Below are 19,971 nucleotides of genomic sequence, written 5' to 3'. Positions count from 1 at the left end.
CCTTTCTAGTCCCCAGAATAAACAGCAACAAGAGACCGACCTCTTTGAAGACATTAGAATCTTCAGTAAGCAGAGAGCTGCAATTAAGAAAGAATATGGGCAGGCTTTGCAGAGGCTGGCAAGTCAGTATCTAAAGAGAGACTGGAATCAGCTGAAAAATGAGCCCAGTGGAATCAGTTCAGCAACATATCATAATCCCCTGAAGAAGGTCTATTCAGACTGAAATGCTCTTGGGAAGGCAGAGCGTCGAGTGTTTAATGAAATACAAACCAGTGTTGGAGTTGGCAGATAGCCACATAAGATAAGTGTTGCTGCTCTCATAAACAGATGATCGTTTAATAATAAATTTTAAATTTAAGTTCTAAGTTAAGTTAAAATGTATATAAGAACATAAGAACTGCCATCACTGGATCAGACCCTGGGTCCATCAAGTCCGGTGATCCGCTCACGCGGAGGCCCAGCCAGGTGCGACCTGGCGAAAACTTAGTCACCAGTATCCCTCTATTTGCCTTCTGAGGAGATGCGCATCTAACTTGCCCTTAAATCCTAGAATGGTCGGTTTCGCAGCAATCTCCACCGGGAGAGCGTTCCAGGTGTCCACCACTCTCTGTGTGAAGCAGAACTTCCTGGCATTTGTCCTGGGCTTGTCCCCCCTCAGCTTCAGTCCATGACCTCTTGTCCTAGTCACATTTGACATCGTAAATAACTTTTTGTCCTGCTCTATCTTGTCGATTCCTTTTATTATTTTAAAAGTCTCAATCATATCCCCTCGCAGTCTCCTCTTCTCAAGGGAGAACAGTCCCAGTTTTCCAAGCCATTCTTCGTAGCTCAAGTTCTCCATACCTTTTACCAGCTTTGTTGCTCGTCTCTGCACTCTCTCGAGCAGTTTTATATCCTTCTTTAGATAGGGAGACCAGTGTTGGACACAGTATTCCAAGTGTGGTCTGACCAATGCTCTATAAAGCGGCATTATAATACCCTCCGATCTACTCGTGATTCCCTTCTTTATCATGCCTACATTCTATTTGCCTTCTTTGCCGCCACTGCACATTGTGCTGATGGTTTCAGGATCCTATCTATCAGTACCCCCAGGTCCTTTTCTCGCTCACTCTTACTCAGAGTTGCACCTGACATGGTGTACTCATGCTCCTTGTTCTTTCTGCCCAAATGCATCACTTTGCACTTTTCCACATTAAATTTCATCTGCCATTTCTCCAACTGGCTCAAGTATCTCTGTAGTTCCTCGCTGTCCTTTTGTGATCTGATTGTCCGACATAGCTTTGTATCGTCTGCAAATTTGATGATATCACTAGACGTTCCTTCTTCTAGATCGTTGATGAAAATATTAAATAAGATGGGCTCAAGAACCGAACCCTGGGGCACACCGCTAGTCACTTTCTCCCAGTCTGAGAGCTTCCCATTTATGCCTACTCTCTGCATTCTGTTTTCCAGCCATTTGCCTATCCACCTTAGTATGTCTCCCTCTATTCCGTGGCTTTGTAATTTCCTGAGAAGTCTTTCGTGTGGAACTTTATCGAACGCTTTCTGGAAATCTAGGCATATTATGTCCACTGGTTCCCCGTTATCGATAGATTTGTTTACAATTTCAAAGAATTGTAGTAAATTTGTCAAATATGACTTCCCTTTCCTGAAGCCGTGTTGACTGGCTCTCATCAGGTCATGTGTATCCAAGTGCCGGACTATGCTATCTTTAATCAGTGCTTCAACCATCTTTCCAGGGACAGACGTAAGACTTACCGGTCTGTAGTTGCCCGGTTCTCCTCTTGACCCTTTTTTGAAAATTGGGGTGACGTTCGCTATCTTCCAGTCGTCCGGTATCTGTCCAGTTTTGATTGACAGGTTGGCAAGGTTTTGCAGTAGTTCACCGATTTCCACCTTCAGCTCCTTTAATACTCTCGGGTGAATTCCATCCGGTCCAGGGGACTTGTCGCTTTAAAGTTTATCGATCTGGTAGTATATCTGGTCCAAATCTACTTCTAATGTGGTGAGGCTGTCTTCTATTTCTCCCTTGAACACTTTCACTGTTTCAGGTATTGATGTAATGTCCTCCTTCGTAAAGACAGACGCAAGAAGGAGTTCAGTCTGTCTGCAATTTGTTTGTCTTCTTTGATGCACCCTTTTTTTCCCTGGTCGTCCAGTGGACCCACTGCCTCCTTTGCAGGTTTTTTCCCTTTTACATATCTAAAAAAGGGCTTGAAGTTTTTGGCCTCTTGCGCTAATTTCTCCTCATAGACCTTTTTGGCATCTCTCACCACCTTGTGACATTTCTTCTGGTCTTTTTTGTGGCTGTTCCAGGCTTCGGTAGTTCATTCGCATTTCCATTTTTTAAAGGAGTCCTTCTTTTCTCTTATGACATCCTTCACCTCTTTGGTAAGCCATGCTGGTTCTCCCTTGCTTTTATTTTTCCGTCCTTTGGATATCTGCAGAATATAGAGATTTTGTGCTTCTGTGATAATATTTTTCAGTAGGGACCATGCCTGATCCACCAATTTAATTGCGTTCATCCTTTTCTTGAGCCGTTTTTTTACCATGGCTCTCATGCTATCGTATCTTCCTTTTTTAAAGTTGAGGGTTGTGGTTAAGGTTTTGATACGTTTCCCCTTCCCGATGTCGAGTTTAAAGTTGATCATGTTGTGATCGCTCGTTCCTAGTGGGACCGTGACTTCTACTTCTTTAGTCTGACCAGTAATGCCATTTAGTACCAAGTCCAGGGTGGCATTCCCTCTCGTCGGCTCTGCCACCATTTGATCTAGGAAGCAGTCTCCTACCATTTCCAGGAATTTTATTTCTTTGCTGCAGTTTGAGGTTCCCAGGTTCCAATCTATCCCTGGAAAGTTAAAGTCTCCCATGATCTTTACATTGCTTATCTTACATCCTTGTTTGATTTCCTCTATCATATATAAAAGTCACATTCACGGGATAGGAAGGAGGTTTTGATATAAATGATTATATGGTATCGCTTATATAGGATGTGGACTTGAGATTAGAAAATGACATGGGGACAAATTTGTCCCCGTCTCTGCAGGAACTCAATTTCCCCGTCCCCACGAGTTTTGTCACCGTCCCTGTCCCATTCTTGTAAGCTCTACCTTAACCGCATAAGCCTCGAACACTTATGATTTTAAAGTGTTTGAGGCTTGTGCAGATGAGGACAGAGCTTGCAGGAATGTGGCAGGGATAGGAAAAGAACTCACAGGGATGGGATAGAAATATGAGTTCCCGCAGGGATGAGGAAAAATTTGTCCCCGTGTCATTCTCTACTTGAGATAACATATAAGTTATGTGAGGTCCTTTGTACTGAAATTTTCTATCTATATGATAAACCAACCTCCTAGTTGATGTACCACTTGGGAGAGGTTTAAAATATGGGTTTGCTGTTAACTAATTAAAAGGTTGTGGCATTCAATTGGGATTATAATCGCAAAGTCAGTTGCATTAGTTTGCGATCAAAATTTAAAGCTGTATTTTTGATTATCGACGGACCCACTACTTTTGTGAATAATCTAAGTGTGGGTTGAATATACGCTATAAAGATCCGTTTTCCAGTGTTTTGGGGTTGCATGACAGAATACTGAGCAGCAAAGATCTGTGGGGGTTCAAGCTTTAATAACTGCAAGGATTCTGTGATGACTTCCAGTAAAGCTGCTGGCTTAAAAAGGCAGCACTCTATTGGGCCCTGCCTTGGTCCAGGGCTTCCACCAACTCCTGACTGGTAGCCCCTGTCTGAGACCCTGAATCCTTCAAATCTGAATATTCATTTTGAGGGAATAAAGGAACTGATTCTGATCCCCAGTCATACCAATCTTTCTCTGACTGAACATCCAGTTTCTGCAGAGAGGTAACCATGCTCTGTGAGGTAAACTCCCATGCACAACCACTGATGTAACCCCAAATAGTATAGATAGACCCCGATAAGCCATATAGGCTTTAAACTTAAAGCCCTGAAGAGGATGCCCTGAAGATACCTCCAGGGGCTCCCCTTATCTCCTCGTGGGTCCAGAGTCATCTGCGCTTCACCAAAGATGCTTCATTGATATCAGAGGAATTTTTATCCCAAAGAACGAGCCACCTGTGACTCAATCATCATAGCAGGGGTCTCAAAGTCCCTCCTTGAGGGCTGCAATCCAGTTGGGTTTTCAGGATTTCCCCAATGAATATGCATGAGATCTATGTGCATGCACTGCTTTCAATGCATATTCATTGGGGAAATCCTGAAAACCCGACTGGATTGCGGCCCTCAAGGAGGGACTTTGAGATCCCTGGTTTAAAGGAACAGTTAGTTAGGAGGAAGACCTCCAGTAACTGACCTGGGGAGTACCGCACCACGGAGAGCTGTTCATTGCCATCAGTGTAATGTGAAATCACTTGCCGTGTCTCAGTGTCCAGAACCAACCACCTGCAGAGACAAGTGATCTTATCACACCCCTCATTCAAGGTCCCTCTCTCAACAATCCACTCATGAAATATTTCAGACACTTAAAATGGTTTCAGGCTGTTACCGTCCTGTGTTGAGTCCCACTGCCACCACTTTCCCGCTAGGATGGAAATCTGCACAGAGTCCACTTTCCTGCATCAAAGAGAAACATTTATCACATACCCATAGTGTCTGCCTGCTTCCTGACCTTGTGCTGTCTGACCTCTGACCCTGCCTTTGCCTTCCTTTGGTCCTCAGAGAGTGAACTATAAATTGGTTCATATTCACTTCTTGGTAGCCAATATACAGTAGATATACTAGTATAACTATCCCTCCTGCTCACAATAAGCAAACTGAATCTCTGATTCTGGTACCTCCAGGGTTGAGCTCCAGGCCAGAGTGTGCTCACTGCTGTGCCACATGCAGACTTGCTTGTCATAGCTACAAGTTAGGAACAGGTTCTGGGAAGGATGTGTGGCCAAACCCCAAAGCTCATCTGTGTGACCCTAGAGAGAAATAAAAAAAGGCACACAATAATCATTTCCATAGGGCAAGAGGGACAGCAGCAGAACTGGGGAGATGCGAAGAAGCAATACAGTACAAGGAAGATGACTGAGAGACAGTGACAGGAAACTACAGAAAAGACACAAGATATACCTACAGGACACATGAACATTTGTTCTATCCATTCTCTATATGCTTCAATGACATCACCCATTTTGAAATTATTTCTCCACAACATTCACCTCTACAGACAAGTTTCCAGGTTTTCTAATTTATTATTTATATACCATCTATCAATAGAGGCTGTCTAAGCAGTTTTTACATTCGGGTTTTTACATTTTTCTCTATCTGTCCTAGCGGGCTCACAATCTATTTAATGTACATGCTTACAAATAGAAAACGATGCATAGGAGACACATAAAATCAGAGACCAAAGGAAACCCAGAGTTTGAGACACACATAAAGACCAACATACATAGGGCCCTGTGCTCTAAATGTTTTCCCCAGTGATACAAACTGGATAAAATCTTTACTACACAGGTTCTATAGACCATTGTTTTTCAACCTTTTTTGGGCAAAGGCACACTTGTTTCATGAAAAAAATCACGAGGCACACCACCATTAGAAAATGTTAAAAAATTTAACTCTGTGCCTATATTGACTATATATAAAGTAATTCACTTGAGTGCCACCGCCGCCATCGGGAACAGGCCGTCGCCAAGTTCTCCCTGCTTCTCTTCCCCGCGGGGCCGACCAACTCTCGCCACCCGTCGTCAATTCTAACGTCGGAGAGGACGTTCTAGGCCAGCCAGGCAGCGATTGGCTGGCCCAGAACGTCCTCTCCGACGTCAGAATTGACGCGAGTGGCGAGAGTTGGCCGGCCCCACAGGGAAAAGCAGGGAGAACTTGGCGCCGGCCTGTTCCCGATGGCGGCGGTGGCACTCAAGTGGCTAAAGAGCCGCAGTTTGCCGGCCTAGGGACAACACTGGTGGGTGGCCAGCTGTGCACCCCCTTGGGACGTAAACCCGGGGTGGGGCAGACCGCCCCCCCCACCCTGGTATGCCACTATCTGTACCTCACTCCCTCCCTATGACCAAAAATTCTCCTTTCTTCTATTCCCCGTGTACACAACCATCTCTTTCCCTCCCTTCCTCTCTCCAAAGTCCATGCCTTCTGTGTCCAAACACTCATTCCCTCCCCCACCTCAGCATCTCTTTCCCTTCCTTCCTCTCTCCCAAGTCCATTTCTTCTGTGTCCAAAAACGCATTCCCTCCCCCACCTCAGCATCTCTTTCCCTCCCTTCCTCTCTCCCAAGTCCATTTCTTCTGTGTCCAAAAACCCATTCCCTCCCCCACCTCAGCATCTCTTTCCCTCCCTTCCTCTCTCCCAAGTTCATGCCTTGTGTCCAAAACGCACTCCCTCCCCCCTTTTGTGTTCCGTGTTTGCCTCCCAGCCCATCTTTGCAATTTTCTCAGCAAAACGAAGCTCAAGCCGCGAGGCTTGTCTTCTGCTTCCTGCCTGCCCTGCCGCGCACAAATAGCCGAACGGAAGTATTCTCCGACGTCAGCGCTGACGTCGGAGGGCAGGCTTTGCTTAAGCCCTCCCTCCGACGTCAGCGCTGACATCGGGGAACGCTTGCGATCGGCTATATGTTAGCTGCAAGGCAGGCAGGAACAGAAGACGAGCCTCGCGGCTCGAGATGTATTGAACTCCGCGGGTCCCCCGTCCAGCTCTCTCCTGTCCACGTGGGGCGGTTCGCCCCTCTCCCTAGACTGTGGCCTAGGACCCTGGGGGAGCCCGGGGCCCCTGAATGCAGGACTGGTGGTACTGCCCTGATGGCGGCCCTGACCGTATGGCACACCAGGCAACATCTCGCGGCACACTAGCGGTTGAAAAACACTGCTATAGACTACAACAGTCTCTAGGATTCCCTTATGTGTGTTCTTTCTTGACCTAGTCATGTTCATCTTACCTGTATGATGGGGGCGAATCCCTCAGAGAAACTCCCCCTCAGCAAAGCATTTCTGGTTGTACCAATCAGTAGCTCATCTCCATTCCCCTCTGCGATGGTCCTCACTGGTCCATACCATTCTGGAATCTGAAGGCAAAGGGCAGGAAATCAAGAAAGGGAAAAGCACAGCAGTACCCTCTACATTCCAGAAACCTTTCAGAAACTTCACCTACTGTATATTTCTGGAGATGGGCATAGTTCCAAGAGACTGAAGAAGGTGAAAGTGCTCCATCTTCATAAAAGTGGTAATAGGCATTAAAACTGTCTATAGTACTTAAAGACTGAAGGGTGGCCAATGTAATATCAATTTTTAAAAATGTTTCATGGATGAGCTGAGAAATTACACACCGGTAACTTTTAAGCCTGACTTCAGTTCCAGGCAAGATAAAATTACAGAACACATAGAAAAACACAGTTTAATGGGTTATGTGGTCAGAGTCAGCATGAGTTCAACCAAGGGAAGTTTTGCCTCACTAACTTGCTTTTTTTCTTTGAAGGTGTGTATACTGTATCTTTATTAATTTTTCAGTCTAAAAATAGTGCATAAAGGAATACATACCAGAAATTTGAAAAACAGCACTTACATCAATCCATAAATATATGAGAAACCATTTTTACCCCCCTCCCACCCACCCTAATTCCAATGTATTCATTAAATCATACAACAGCTGAAGGAGATCTTGCCTCACCAATTTGCTTGACTTCTTTGAAGGTGTGAATAAGCACATGGATAAATTTCAGTTGGTTGACATTGTGTATCTAGACTTTCAGAAAGCTTTCAACAAAGTTCCTCATGAGAGACTCTTGAGAAAATTAAAAAGTAAAGGGATAGGAGACAATGTTCTGTTGTGGATTAGGAATTGGTTATTGGACAGAAAACAAAGAGTAGGGTTAAATGGCCATTTTTCTCAGTGGAGGAGGGTAAATGGTGGCATTCCGCAGGCATCTGTATTGGGACTAGTGCTATTTAATATACATATTTATAAAAGATCTGGAAACTGGAATGACACATGAGGTGACTAAATTTGCAGATGACACAAAACTGTTCAAAGCTGGTAAAACACATGTGGACTATGAAAAACTGCAGGCAGATCTTAGGAAATTGGAAGACTGGGCATCCAAATGGCAGGTGAAATTTCATGTGGAAAAATGCAAAGCGATGGGACACTGAATGGAGGGAGGGAAGGGAGCATGAGCTATTGGATGGAAGAATGGAGGGAGTGAGGGAAAGAGATGCTGATGTGGGGGAGGGAATAGAAAGGGAGAACTGGGTGTCTGAGTGAGAGGGAAAGAGAGAAGGTGAACATGGGGGAGATGAAGAAAGAGGAGAATTGCTGGGCATAGGGAGGGAGAATTATTGGACATGGTGGTGGTAGAGCAGTGAGGTAGCGATGCATGGGGAAGAGAGAGATGAGAGGGAGTAATGTTGGATGTGGTGGTGGAGAGGGAACAGTGGGATGGATGGAAAGGAATGTAAGAGGACCTCAAGGATGTGGAGAAGGTGGGAAGAATACTAGGATCCAAGTTACATACAAATTCAACTTAAGAACGGTTTAAAAACAGAACCTGTTCTTAACCCAGGGATTGCCTGTACTCTGAAATCTTCCATCCAGTATATGGCGGCGGTGACCAAAAAAGCAAACAGGATGCTAGGAATCATTAGGGAAGGGATAGTAAATAGTACCAAGAATATTATAATGCCTCTGTATTGCTCCATGATGCAATCTCACTGTTTCTCAAAAAAGATATAGTGGAATTAGAAAAGATTTAAAGATGAGTGACCAAAATGATAAAGGGAATGGAACTCCTCTCTTATGAGGAAAGACTAAAGAGGTTAGGGCTCTTCAGTTTGGAAAAGAGAGAGCTAAGAGGAGATATGATTGAGGTGTACAAAATTCTAAGTGGTGCAGAATGGGTAAAAGTGAATTGATTTTTTACTTTTTCAAACAGTACAAAGACTAGGGACATTCAATAAAGTTACATGGAAATACTTTTAAAACAAACATGCAGAAATATTTTTTCACTCAACAATAGTTAAGCTCTGGAACTCATTGCTGGACGATGTGGTAACAACAGTTAACATAGATGGATTGAAAAAAAGGTTTGGACAAGTTCTTGGAGGAAAAGTCCATAGTCTGCTATTGAGACAGACACAGGAGAAGCTGCCACTTGCTCCTGGATCTGTAGCATGGAATGTTGATACTATTTGTGTTTCTGCCAGACACGCCAGATACTTATAACTTGGATTGGCCACTGTGAAAACATGATACTGGGCTAGATGAACCATTGGTCTGACCTATATGGCTATTCTTATGTCTTGGAGCCAGTTTATTTATTTATTTTGTTTATTTAGTATAGTGCAAATGACTTCAAGGCAGTGTACAATCTTAAAAACTAAGCAGCAGGAAGGTGAAAACGCAATCAACACAGACAGACTAGACTTATTAAAGCATGTTTGGAAAGTAGATGGATAGAACAACATCAAGTTACCTTAGATCAGGCTAGTCCAACTTTTATAAATCAGGGGCCACATTTAATATTTCATAATATTTGGAGGGTCAAGACACGTGCGCGAGCACACTCATGCTCTTTCTTTCTCTCCCGTGCAACCTCCTATCTTCCCCTAGGCAATATTGCCTCTATCTCTCTCCCTCCTGCCATCTAGTATCTCCTCTGTTTCTCCTCCTCTCCCCTTCAACATCCAGCATTGCCTGTCTCTCTACTCCCCACTGCACCATTCAGCATTGCCCCTACTTATCTCTCTTCCCCCAACCAGCACTGCCTATCTCTTTCTTCCCCTCCTCCTATGCAGTACTTCCCCTCTGTTGTCTCTCCAGCTCATTCAGCATCGTGTCTTTCTCCCCCACTTCTTTATTCACTATTGCCCTCTCTTTCTTCTAATCTAGCATTGCCCTGCTCTGTTTCTGCCCTCCCTTCCATTCTTGCCCCGTTTCTGTTTTCCTTTCCTCCCATCTACTGCACTTCTTTGAGGGAGTAAACAGACAGATAGACAAGGGCGACCCGGTCGATATTTTCAGAAGGTGTTTGACAAGGTTCCGCATGAATGACTACTTTGGAAAATTGCGAGCCATGGAATCGAGGGTGAAATACTCACGTGGATTAAAATCTGGCTGGATCATAGGAAACAGAGAGTGGGGGTAAATGGACAATACTCGGACTGGAAGAGCGTCACCAGTGGGGTGCCGCAGGGCTCGGTGCTTGGACATGTGCTCTTCAACATCTTTATAAATGATCTAAACATTGGTACGACGAATGAGGTGATTAAATTTGTGGACGATACAAAAGTATTCAGAGTACTGAAGACACAGGGGTTTACGAAGATCTGCAACCTGACATAATCAGGCTTGAGGAATGGGCATCAACATGACAGATGAGGTTTAACGTGGATAAGTATAAAGTGATGCATGTGGGTAACAAAAATCTTATGCACAAATAAAGGATGTCCGGGGCGGTACTTGGAGAGACCTCCCAAGAAAGAGACTTGGGAGTTATGATCGACAAGTCAATGAAGCCATCCACGCAATGTGCAGCGGTGGCAAAACGGCGAACAGAATGCTAGGAATGATAAAGAAGGGATCACAAACAGATCGGAGAAGGTTATCATGCCGCTGTACTGGGCCATGGTGCGCCCTCACCTGGAGTACTGCGTTCAGCACTGGTTGCCGTACATGAAGAAGGACATGAAGAAGGACTCCATCCCACACAATCCGGCTTCAGAAACAACTTCAGCACGGAAACACTACTAGGATCTCTTTTGGACACAGCCAGACAACATCTCAGCACAGGAAAAAAAATGATGCTCATACAACTAGACCTTACCGCTGCATTCGACTTGGTGGACTATAACATTCTACTATAAATCCTGGATACAATAGGTATCACAGATAAAGTCTACACATGGTTTGAAGGATTCCTTAAATCAAGAACCTATAGAGTAAAATCAGACAAACAAAAATCTGAACCTTGGTCAAACCCCTGCGGAGTTCCCAAGGATCTCCTCTATCCCCGACTCTCTTCAATCTCTATACAGCCTCCCTCAGCTCTCACCTGGACAAACAAGGCATAACCTCCTACAGCTATGCCGATGACATTACCATTCTCATACCCTTCGATCAACCTGAACTCTCCATGACGAACACAATATACCAAACACTAAAATCAATAGCAACCTGGATGAAAGATCACAAACTGAAATTGAACCCAGATAAAACGAAATTCATCCTCCTAGAAAACAACAAAATACCAACCATAACCAACATTGAAATCAACGCAATCAACTACCCCATACAAACCACCCTAAAACTGCTAGGTATAACTATCGACAGATGCTGCACCATGCAACCGCAAATCAATAAAACAATACAAAAGTCATTCTTAGTCATGAGAAACTTAAGACAAGTTCGGAAATTCTTTGAGAAAACTCAATTCCAGCTCATAGTTCAGTCCTTAATACTAGGCCTACTTGATTACTGTAATATCCTCTACTTCCCATGCCCTACAACCATAACAAAACAACTACAAACTATCCAAAACACAGCACTAAGACTCATCTACTCATTAAAGAAACATGATCACATTACAGAAGCATATCTCCAATCGCACTGGCTTCCGATCCCAGCAAGAATACAATTTAAATTCTACTGCCTACTATTTAAGACTTTATACTGAGAAAGTCCAAACTACCTGAATAACCGCCTCATCCACAACACCGCAACCAGACATAGGAAAACTCACACCCCATTCTCATACCCCCCAATTAAGGAGGTCAAACGGAAAAAAACTATATGATGGCCTCCTGGCCACTCAAGCAGCCAAACTAGACAACCAAATCGCCAATCTACTGACGGAATCCCTCGACTACAAGACTTTTAGAAAAGAAATAAAGACCATACTCTTCAAGAAAACTCTGAAAAAAGAAATAATACCATAACAAATAACCTTACCCATTTCTCATTCTTTTTGAAAATGACCAATTTTTTTTTTTTTGTAAGTTCTTGTTGTAATACATCTTGGATAATTCTTTTGTAATCCGCCTTGAACTGCAAGGTAATGGCAGAATAGAAATCCCTAATGTAATGTAATGTAATCTAATGTAATGATGCTACTTGAAAGGGTCCAGAGAAGGTGACTAAGATGGTTAAGGGGCTTGAGGAGTTGCCGTATAGTGAAAGATTAGAGAAAGTGGGCCTTTTCTCCCTCGAACAGAGGAGATTGAGAGGGGACATGATCGAAACATTCAAGGTACTGAAGAGAATAGACTTAGTAGATAAGGACGGGTTTTTCACCCTCTCCAAGGTAGGGAGAACGAGAGGGCACTCTCTAAAACTGAAAGGGGATAGATTCCGTACGAATGTAAGAAAGTTCTTCTTCACTCAGAGATTGGTAGAAAACTGGAACGTTCTTCCGGAGTCTGTCGTAGGGGAAAACACCCTCCAGGGATTCAAGACAAAGTTAGACAAGTTCCTGTTGAACCAGAACGTACGCAGGTAGGGCTAGTCTCAGTTAGGGCGTTGGTCTTTAATCAAGGGCCGCCGCGTGACCGGACTGCTGGGCACGATGGACCACTAGTCTGACCCAACAGTGGCAATTCTTATGTTCTTATTGTCCCATTTCTCTCTTCCTTTCATCTATCTAGTCTTACCATGTTTCTCTCTGTCTCCCATCCCATCCACCTCTTTGCAGCACAATTTTCTTTCCTCCCACTGCACCTCTGCCAGACCCATGCTAATGAACAACCAAGGAAGTAGTGTGATACCATGGCTCTGTGCACCCTGCTACTGCTTCCTGTGCTGGTCCTGACTCCTCTAACATAAATGGAACCAGCACAAGGAGTAGTGGCTGCAGAGAGCTGTGGTCTCTGCTCGTTTCTTTGTTGCTTATTAACATGGATCCAAGAGTTGTACAACAGGAGAGAGAAGAGGCAGCAGGTATTTGGGCTGGGAAGATTGCGGTTGGAAATAGGGAGGCTTAACTTTCTCAAGCTTCTTATAAAGGGCACCTATGGGTTTCCCTCCCAGAGGCATAATCAGCCTTCTGATTTGAACATAAAAACATAAGAATTGCCGCTGCTGGGTCAGACCAGTGATCCATCGTGGCTAGCAGTCAGCTCATGCGGCGGCCCTCTGGTCAAAGACCAGTGCTCCAACTGAGACTAGCCCTACCAGCGCACACTCTTGCTCACCAGGAACTTGTCTAACTTAGTCTTGAATCCCTGGAGGTATTTTCCCCTATGACAGACTCCGGAAGAGCGTTCCAGTTTTCTACCACTCTCTGAGTGAAGAAGAATTTCCTTACGTTTGTACGGAATCTATCCCCTTTCAACTTTAGAGTGCCCTCTCGTTCTCCCTACCTTGGAGAGGGTGAACAACCTGTCCTTATCTACTAAGTTTATCCCCTTCAGTACCTTGAATGTTTCGATCATGTCCCCTCTCAATCTCCTCTCTTCAAGGGAGAAGAGGCCCAGTTTCTCTAATTTTTCGCTGTACGGCAGATCCTCCAACCCCTTAACCATCTTAGTTGCTCTTCTCTGGATCCTTTCGAGTAGTAATAATAATAATAATAACTTTATTTTGTATACCGCAATATTACAAGCAGTTCAGAGCAGTTTACAGAGGATGAGACTGTACATATACAGCGATGTTACAGGAAGTATTGTCAAGTACATTGAGATAAATATCAATTACATTAATGGGCCAAGCGAGGTTGGGTATAACCGGAAATATGTCAGAGATACAGCAGGTATATCAGTGATGTAACAAGGTGTGTGTGTGTGGGGGGGGGGTCTGAGAAATTTTTCAAAGAGGTAGGTTTTTATTAATTTCCTGAAGGATTGGTAGGAGGGTGCACTTGAAATGTCCTTCTTCATGTACGGCGACCAATGCTGGACGCAGTACTCTAGGTGAGGGCGCACCATGGCCCGGAGTACTGGGGACCCAGAGGTGGACTGGGGGAAGCCAACATATTCCTTTGACACCCCCCTTCCATGCATTAAAATTAGTACCTTTGCTGGCAAGGATGCCAAATCCCTGCCAGCTAAGAAATGCCCTGCTGAACTGCTCCCTTCCTCCTGTTGCTGTAACCCAGAATTCCTAGCATCAGCAACTGGAAGCATCCTGATGACTTTTGGTTAATGCAGCAGCACCAGGAAGAGGGGAGAAGCTCGGCAGGGAATTTCTTTGGCTGGTGGAGCTTTGGCATCCTCTCCAGCCATTTAATGGGTACAGTGTAGGATTGGAAGGGACCATGTCTCCTTACTTCTATGGCTATGCCACTGTTCCCCACTATTTGAGTAATGCCAATGGCAGTTTCAAAATGACCCTCCTCCTCTCCCCCCCTCAGCCCCAACTTTTTTTTCTGCCTGCACTTCTGTCTCTATTTGCTTTTTTTCTAGTATCTAGCTGATGTTCTCTTTTTCCTCTCTCTCTTCCCCTATCCTTCACCCCCTCTCCCTCTCTTATATGTTCCCCCACCTTCCCCAATCTCATTCTTCTCATCTGATTGCTTGGATGGATCCTTGCTTCCCTGCTGTAATGTTTGATGGATCCTTCCTCTGCCTCGGATGCTCTGTTTTCCTGCTATGAGCAGTCTGCAGAAGGCCTGGTGGGATCCATGCTTCTCTGCTGCTACTGGTTTCACCACAACGTTGAACTATGCTGGAATGGAAGTTAAGGTTGATCTTGCAGCATTAAGTCTCGCAAGACTTGATACCATGGGAACAAACTCAACTTCTGGCATCATGCGTCTCAAGCTCACAGTTAAACCAGTCATGGCATAGACTTTCAGGGAACTTCTGTGGGCTAAGAGAATGAGGTTGGTGGGCGGGTTTCAGGCCTTAGATAGTTAAACATATAATTGAACTTGATGGGGCCATAAAAGTGTAAAGGAGAAACCCTCTAGTGTACTATCAATGGCTATGGAAATCTACTTGAAGGCCTGGGAAAATAACCAAGTCTTAAGTGCAGATTTAAAACAGTTCAACTACTTTGTGAGCAATACAGCAGAGGAGTTAGAGGGAAAAGCTTACCTTTTTGTGGACGACACAAAGATCTCCAACATAGGGGATACTCCTGAGGGAGCAGATGGACCATTAAAAGCTCATGGTTGTCAGCATTTCGAAGGAAACAATGTTACATGCCCTGAAGCCCAGCAATAACAACCCAAACTAAAGTACTGTATATGTGTTAATGGAGAAAGGAGGTGAAATATACAGTATAGTAGGAGAAACATACCTGGGTGATATAAATGAAGCCTGGTTCTGACTGAGCTGAAAGAAATAAGAAGCAGGAGAGAACTGCCAGGCCAAAACAGAAAATCCAAACTTTATCAATGGAATGGGATGTCTAGAATTAGGGAGCCAAAATAGAAAGCTTGGTGGAAGGTGGACAACTCAGGAACAAGTCCAAAATTGGTGGTGGTGGGAGCTGAATTATCAACCCTGGAAGAGGGTGACACACAAAACAGTAAGAACATTTTATAAAACTATTGGCTAAACATGGAACAGGATGGTAAAATAAGCAAATTAGAGTTCTCATTTGATCAGGCTATAGTTCTTTTTAAGGTTTAATGTCCATCTTCATCAAAGAATATTTTAAAATGTGAGCCAAGGTTACTTTTGTCATCCACAATCACAGATGGCCCCCCAGGTGTTAGAAAGGGTCAAAGGAGAACATGACAAAAATTTAGTAGAAAAACTGGTGAATTGCTATGTATTTCTGAGGGCTACTCAGCATATAGGAGGAATGGCTAAACATTGTAGCTATGAAATGGCCTGAAGTAACAACAAAAGAGCCCCAAACTGGAAGAGTTCTGGCCCAGAGTGACTAACATTTGACTCAAAGAATTAACATTCCTTCACCAAGACATAGCAAACTGCAAAAATGAATTGACCAGGCAGCCAGATCTGACACCCCACTGGCTGAAATCGTGCAGAACACTTCTTCTTCTAAAGGGAGATCCAAGTAACCTTCTCAAAAATTCAGATCAATAACTTGTCTCCCTCTAATCCAGGGCTGCCCAAATCCGGTCCTCAAGATCTACTGGCAGGCCAGGTTTTCAGGATATCCACAATAAATATGCATGAGAGAGAGATTTGCATAATAAGAAGGCAGTTTAGGCAAATCTATCTCATGCATATTCATTGTGGATATCCTGAAAACCTGGCCTGCCAGTAGATCTTGAGGACTGGACTTGGGCAACCCTGCTATACTCTATAAGCTGCTCACTGCAAGAGGTAAACAGACTATAGCTAGCACCCATCTGTCTTGCGTTCTCTCTGTAATTCTCCATCTGATCACTGTGTATAGACGCACCTTTTTGTCCAGTTTGTCTATAATAACTAGACTGAAAGCTCTTTCAAGCAGGGACTGTCTATTCCATGTTTAATGTACAGCGCTGCATATGCCTAGTAGAGTTATAGCAATGATAAGTAGTAGTGGTAGTAATATTGATTTTAATAACATCATGACAATAGAGCAGAAGGGCAACAAGAGGAGAGTAATGGAACACAAGGTCAGCTCTTGTTAAATAAAGCTATCATGGCTAGTACTAAGAAAAACAGAAATCTCAGTGTAGCATGGATTCATTAAAAGAAAACTTTGATAGTGTCTCACACTCCTGGATATTATATTGCCTTGAAATGTACAAAATAAACACTAAATTAAGAAACACCCCTTCCTACCAAAACTTTCATAAAGGCCTGAAAATTTGGAAAATATCTCATTCACTCACTCAAACAACTCAAATATCAGAAACCAAACAAACGACAAGCCACTTTACCCATCTCGATAGATGATTAAGCTTTCTAATAATAATAATAATAATAATAACTTTATTCTTATATACCGCCAACAATCTTGCGACTTCTAGGCAGTTTACAATGAAGAGAAACTGCACAGACATCGAATTACAGAGTGTAGCAGTGAATATCTGATAGTAGCAACAATAAAAATAATAACAACAGTTTATATACTGCAGGATATCTACATGCCTATCACTCTATAAACCTGGAAAAAGACACCTATACCTACAACATATATTGTAAAGATTACAACACCAGAAATGGACAAGCTTCTCTTCAAACCTATATGTATCATAATCATATGCTTTCATGAACACAAAATCTGATATCTATGTCTGTAATTCCTGGACATAGCCAGTCAGTTCTAAATTGTAAATTGCTTTGAACTCCTTATTTTATTTAATTTTCTATACTGTTCTCCCAAAAGGAGCTCAGAACAGTTTACATTAATTTATTCAGGTACTCAAGCATTTTTCCCTGTCTGTCCCGGCGAGTTCATAATCTATCTAATATACCTGGGGTAATGGGGAGATTAAGTGACTTGCCCAGGGTCACAAGGAGCAGCGTGGGTTTGAACCCACAACCTCAGGGTGCTGAGGCTGTAGCTTTAACCTTCTGGGACATATTATCGATCCATAACTATTAAATGAAAATGTGGTAAATCTACTGTATGGAATTGTACAGTTTGTCGTTCCTAATATCAGGAGCCAGTGAGTGATAATTCAGGGACACTCTGTCGTTACTTTTGTTATGTACAGAATTTAATCCTTTGAATACACTTCATAACTCTTCGGTTATGGATCTAGCCTTAATCCTAGACCTGATAAAGATCCAGAAGTTACTGTGCATCACACCTGCTGTTTGTAAAAGACTTGAAGCTCTACAGTTCCAGCAATTACCATTTGGCAGAACAACTTTGTTTAGGGAAAAGCTTTTCTGATGACATCAGGCCTGGATAAGGATGCTGAAGCAACTGTCGTAGGAGGGAAATTAAGTAAAACTGGAAATATCTCTCTGACTGATGATTGTGCAAACAAGGAACTTGAACAGGAAGATGTATATAAATATCTAGGAGCTAAGGAAGAAGCAACAATCCACAATAAAATACTGAGAGAAAAGACCAGCAAACAGTAATACAAATTAAAATTGATACTGAAAAGTGCTCTAACATAAGAACTAAGAATAGCCATACTGGGTCAGACCAATTATCCTTCTAGCCCAGTATCCTGTTTCCAACAGTGGCAAATCCAAGTTACATGTACCTGGCAGAAACCCAAATATTAGCAACATTCCAATCCCAGAGCAAGTAGTGGCTTCCCCATAAGAACAAAAGCACATAAGAATAGCCATACCAAGTCAGACCAATGGTTTATCCAGTGACATAGCAAGGGTGAGAGGTGGCCAAAGCAGTGGTGCCCCTCCCACACCCTCATCTCACCCCTCCCTTCCCCCCAGAAGTAATGTCAGTGGGAGAGCCGACAGGGGTCGCAAAGAGAATGTTTGACCGCCGCAAACAACAACTTCAACTAGAGGTATGGGGAAAAGGGGGTGTGCGCGTAGAGGGGAGGAATGGGAAGAGGCAGAGGGGTGGAGAGGTGCCAGCGCCCGGGGCAGACCGCCCCTCCTTACTACGCCACTGATTCCATCAAGTCCAGTCTCTTGTTTCCAATGGTATTTCTGCTCAGCTGCGGGTTTCAGGGAAATTTTTGTAACTGTCACAAGTAGTTTTTCTCTGGGAGTTTGTGCAGTGGAATTTTTGCCACGCCTGACGCAGCAGAAATGCAAAACAAAGATCTCATTGTCAGGTGAAGTAGGTGGGTGTCCAGGAGCCTGACTGTGGTCTGGACAGTGACGAGCGGGATCTAAAGCTGGAGGAGTTGTGAGTCTTCAGAGAGGAAGATCTGCTGATGCTACAGACAGAGCTGGATTAAGTCAGATTATCTGCTTACCCGGTTTGTGTGGCTGAACTGTGACATTTGCTACTTCTGTGAGACTTTGGGTGGGGCTGAAGACTTAACCTGCTAACTGAAAAGTGATAGAAGAACTGCTATAAATTGTTGGTCTGGTTATGTGGAGTTTTTTTTAGGATCCATGAAGCTGTACTGAGATCTTTTTCTCCACATGTCTGTGGCTGGTAGCAGTACGTTTTGGTTTAGTAGTAAGTTGAAATGTTGGTGTTAATAAGCATTCCCAAAATAGTGCTAGCACATCCCTTTACTTAAATATTTGATATTACAAGTGTGCTACCATGATAGTGAAAGTGGATGCTTAAAGACACCAATAGTATAAATACTGAATGATCCAGAAAGCATTAAAAATAGATGGAAAGAATATACAGAAAACCTAAACAAAAAAGGCAATGAGGATAACACTGGAGAAATTGAACTAGAAATCGATGCCGAAGAAGAGCCAGATATTTCAAAAGAAGTCACAGCAGCAATTAAAGTTTTGTCGAAAAACAAGTCACATGCTTATAACCCATTATGCCAAAGGCTCAGAAGGTGCTATCATGGCCCTCACTTGACTATGTAAAAAGATTTGGAAGGAAAAAACATTGGAGAAGATCACTGTTCACGCCTATACCAAAGATAGGTGACACCAAGGACTGTAACAACTACAGAGCAATTGCATTAATTCCATATGTCAGCAAAATACTGCTGAAAATAACACATTGAAGGCTACAATCGTATGTTGAGCAAGAACTACCCGAAGTTCAAGTTGGTTTCAGAAAAGGTCGAGAAACAACAGACATTATTGCCAATGTTAGATGGATATTGGAGAACAGCAAAGAATACCAAAAGCTCCTATAGTTTTGCTTCATCGACTACAGCAAAGTTTTTAATTGTATGGATCACAATAAACTAAGGAGAACTCTAGCACAAATGGGAATACCCAAACACATAACTCAGCTGATAGAGAGCCTCTATGAAAATCAAGAAGCTGCAGTGACAACGGAATATGGCAACACTGATTGGTTTCCAATAAAATGTGGCGTCAGGCAAGGATGAATCTTATCATCTTACCTGTTCAACCTTTAAGGCAAAGCCATCTTCAGAAAAGCAAATTTGGAAGAAGAGAGCATTGGTTTCAAAGTTGGTGGCTGAAATAAAAACAACCTGTGCTAAGCAGATGATACAATGCTTATCACTAGCAGCAAAGAAAATGTGCTTTATCTACTGAGAAAAGTCAAAGCTGAAAGTCTAA

The 19,971-nt window shown here is 43.3% G+C and overlaps 1 protein-coding gene across 5 annotated transcripts in view; it reads right to left on the bottom strand.

Moving 5' to 3' along the window:
- Positions 1 to 19,971, bottom strand: part of EML3 (EMAP like 3) — a 223,747-nt gene that overhangs the window by 12,627 nt on the left and 191,149 nt on the right. For 4 of the 5 annotated variants that reach the window (XM_033954065.1, XM_033954066.1, XM_033954068.1 and 1 more), the window contains 4 exons: positions 6,912 to 7,037; positions 4,810 to 4,941; positions 4,521 to 4,588; positions 4,329 to 4,417 (listed from right to left, as the gene is read on the bottom strand). In XM_033954065.1, the coding sequence (XP_033809956.1) occupies positions 4,329 to 4,417; positions 4,521 to 4,588; positions 4,810 to 4,941; positions 6,912 to 7,037 (415 nt within the window). The remainder of the gene's footprint in view (positions 1 to 4,328; positions 4,418 to 4,520; positions 4,589 to 4,809; positions 4,942 to 6,911; positions 7,038 to 19,971) is intronic. The other variant, XR_004540289.1, reaches the window with a different exon arrangement.

This window comes from Geotrypetes seraphini, chromosome 8, assembly GCF_902459505.1.
Source record: "Geotrypetes seraphini chromosome 8, aGeoSer1.1, whole genome shotgun sequence".
NCBI classification, from domain to species: Eukaryota; Metazoa; Chordata; class Amphibia; order Gymnophiona; family Dermophiidae; genus Geotrypetes; species Geotrypetes seraphini.
The sequence above is the reverse complement of the archived record's forward strand: the minus strand, read 5'-3'. Positions and strand labels throughout refer to the sequence as shown.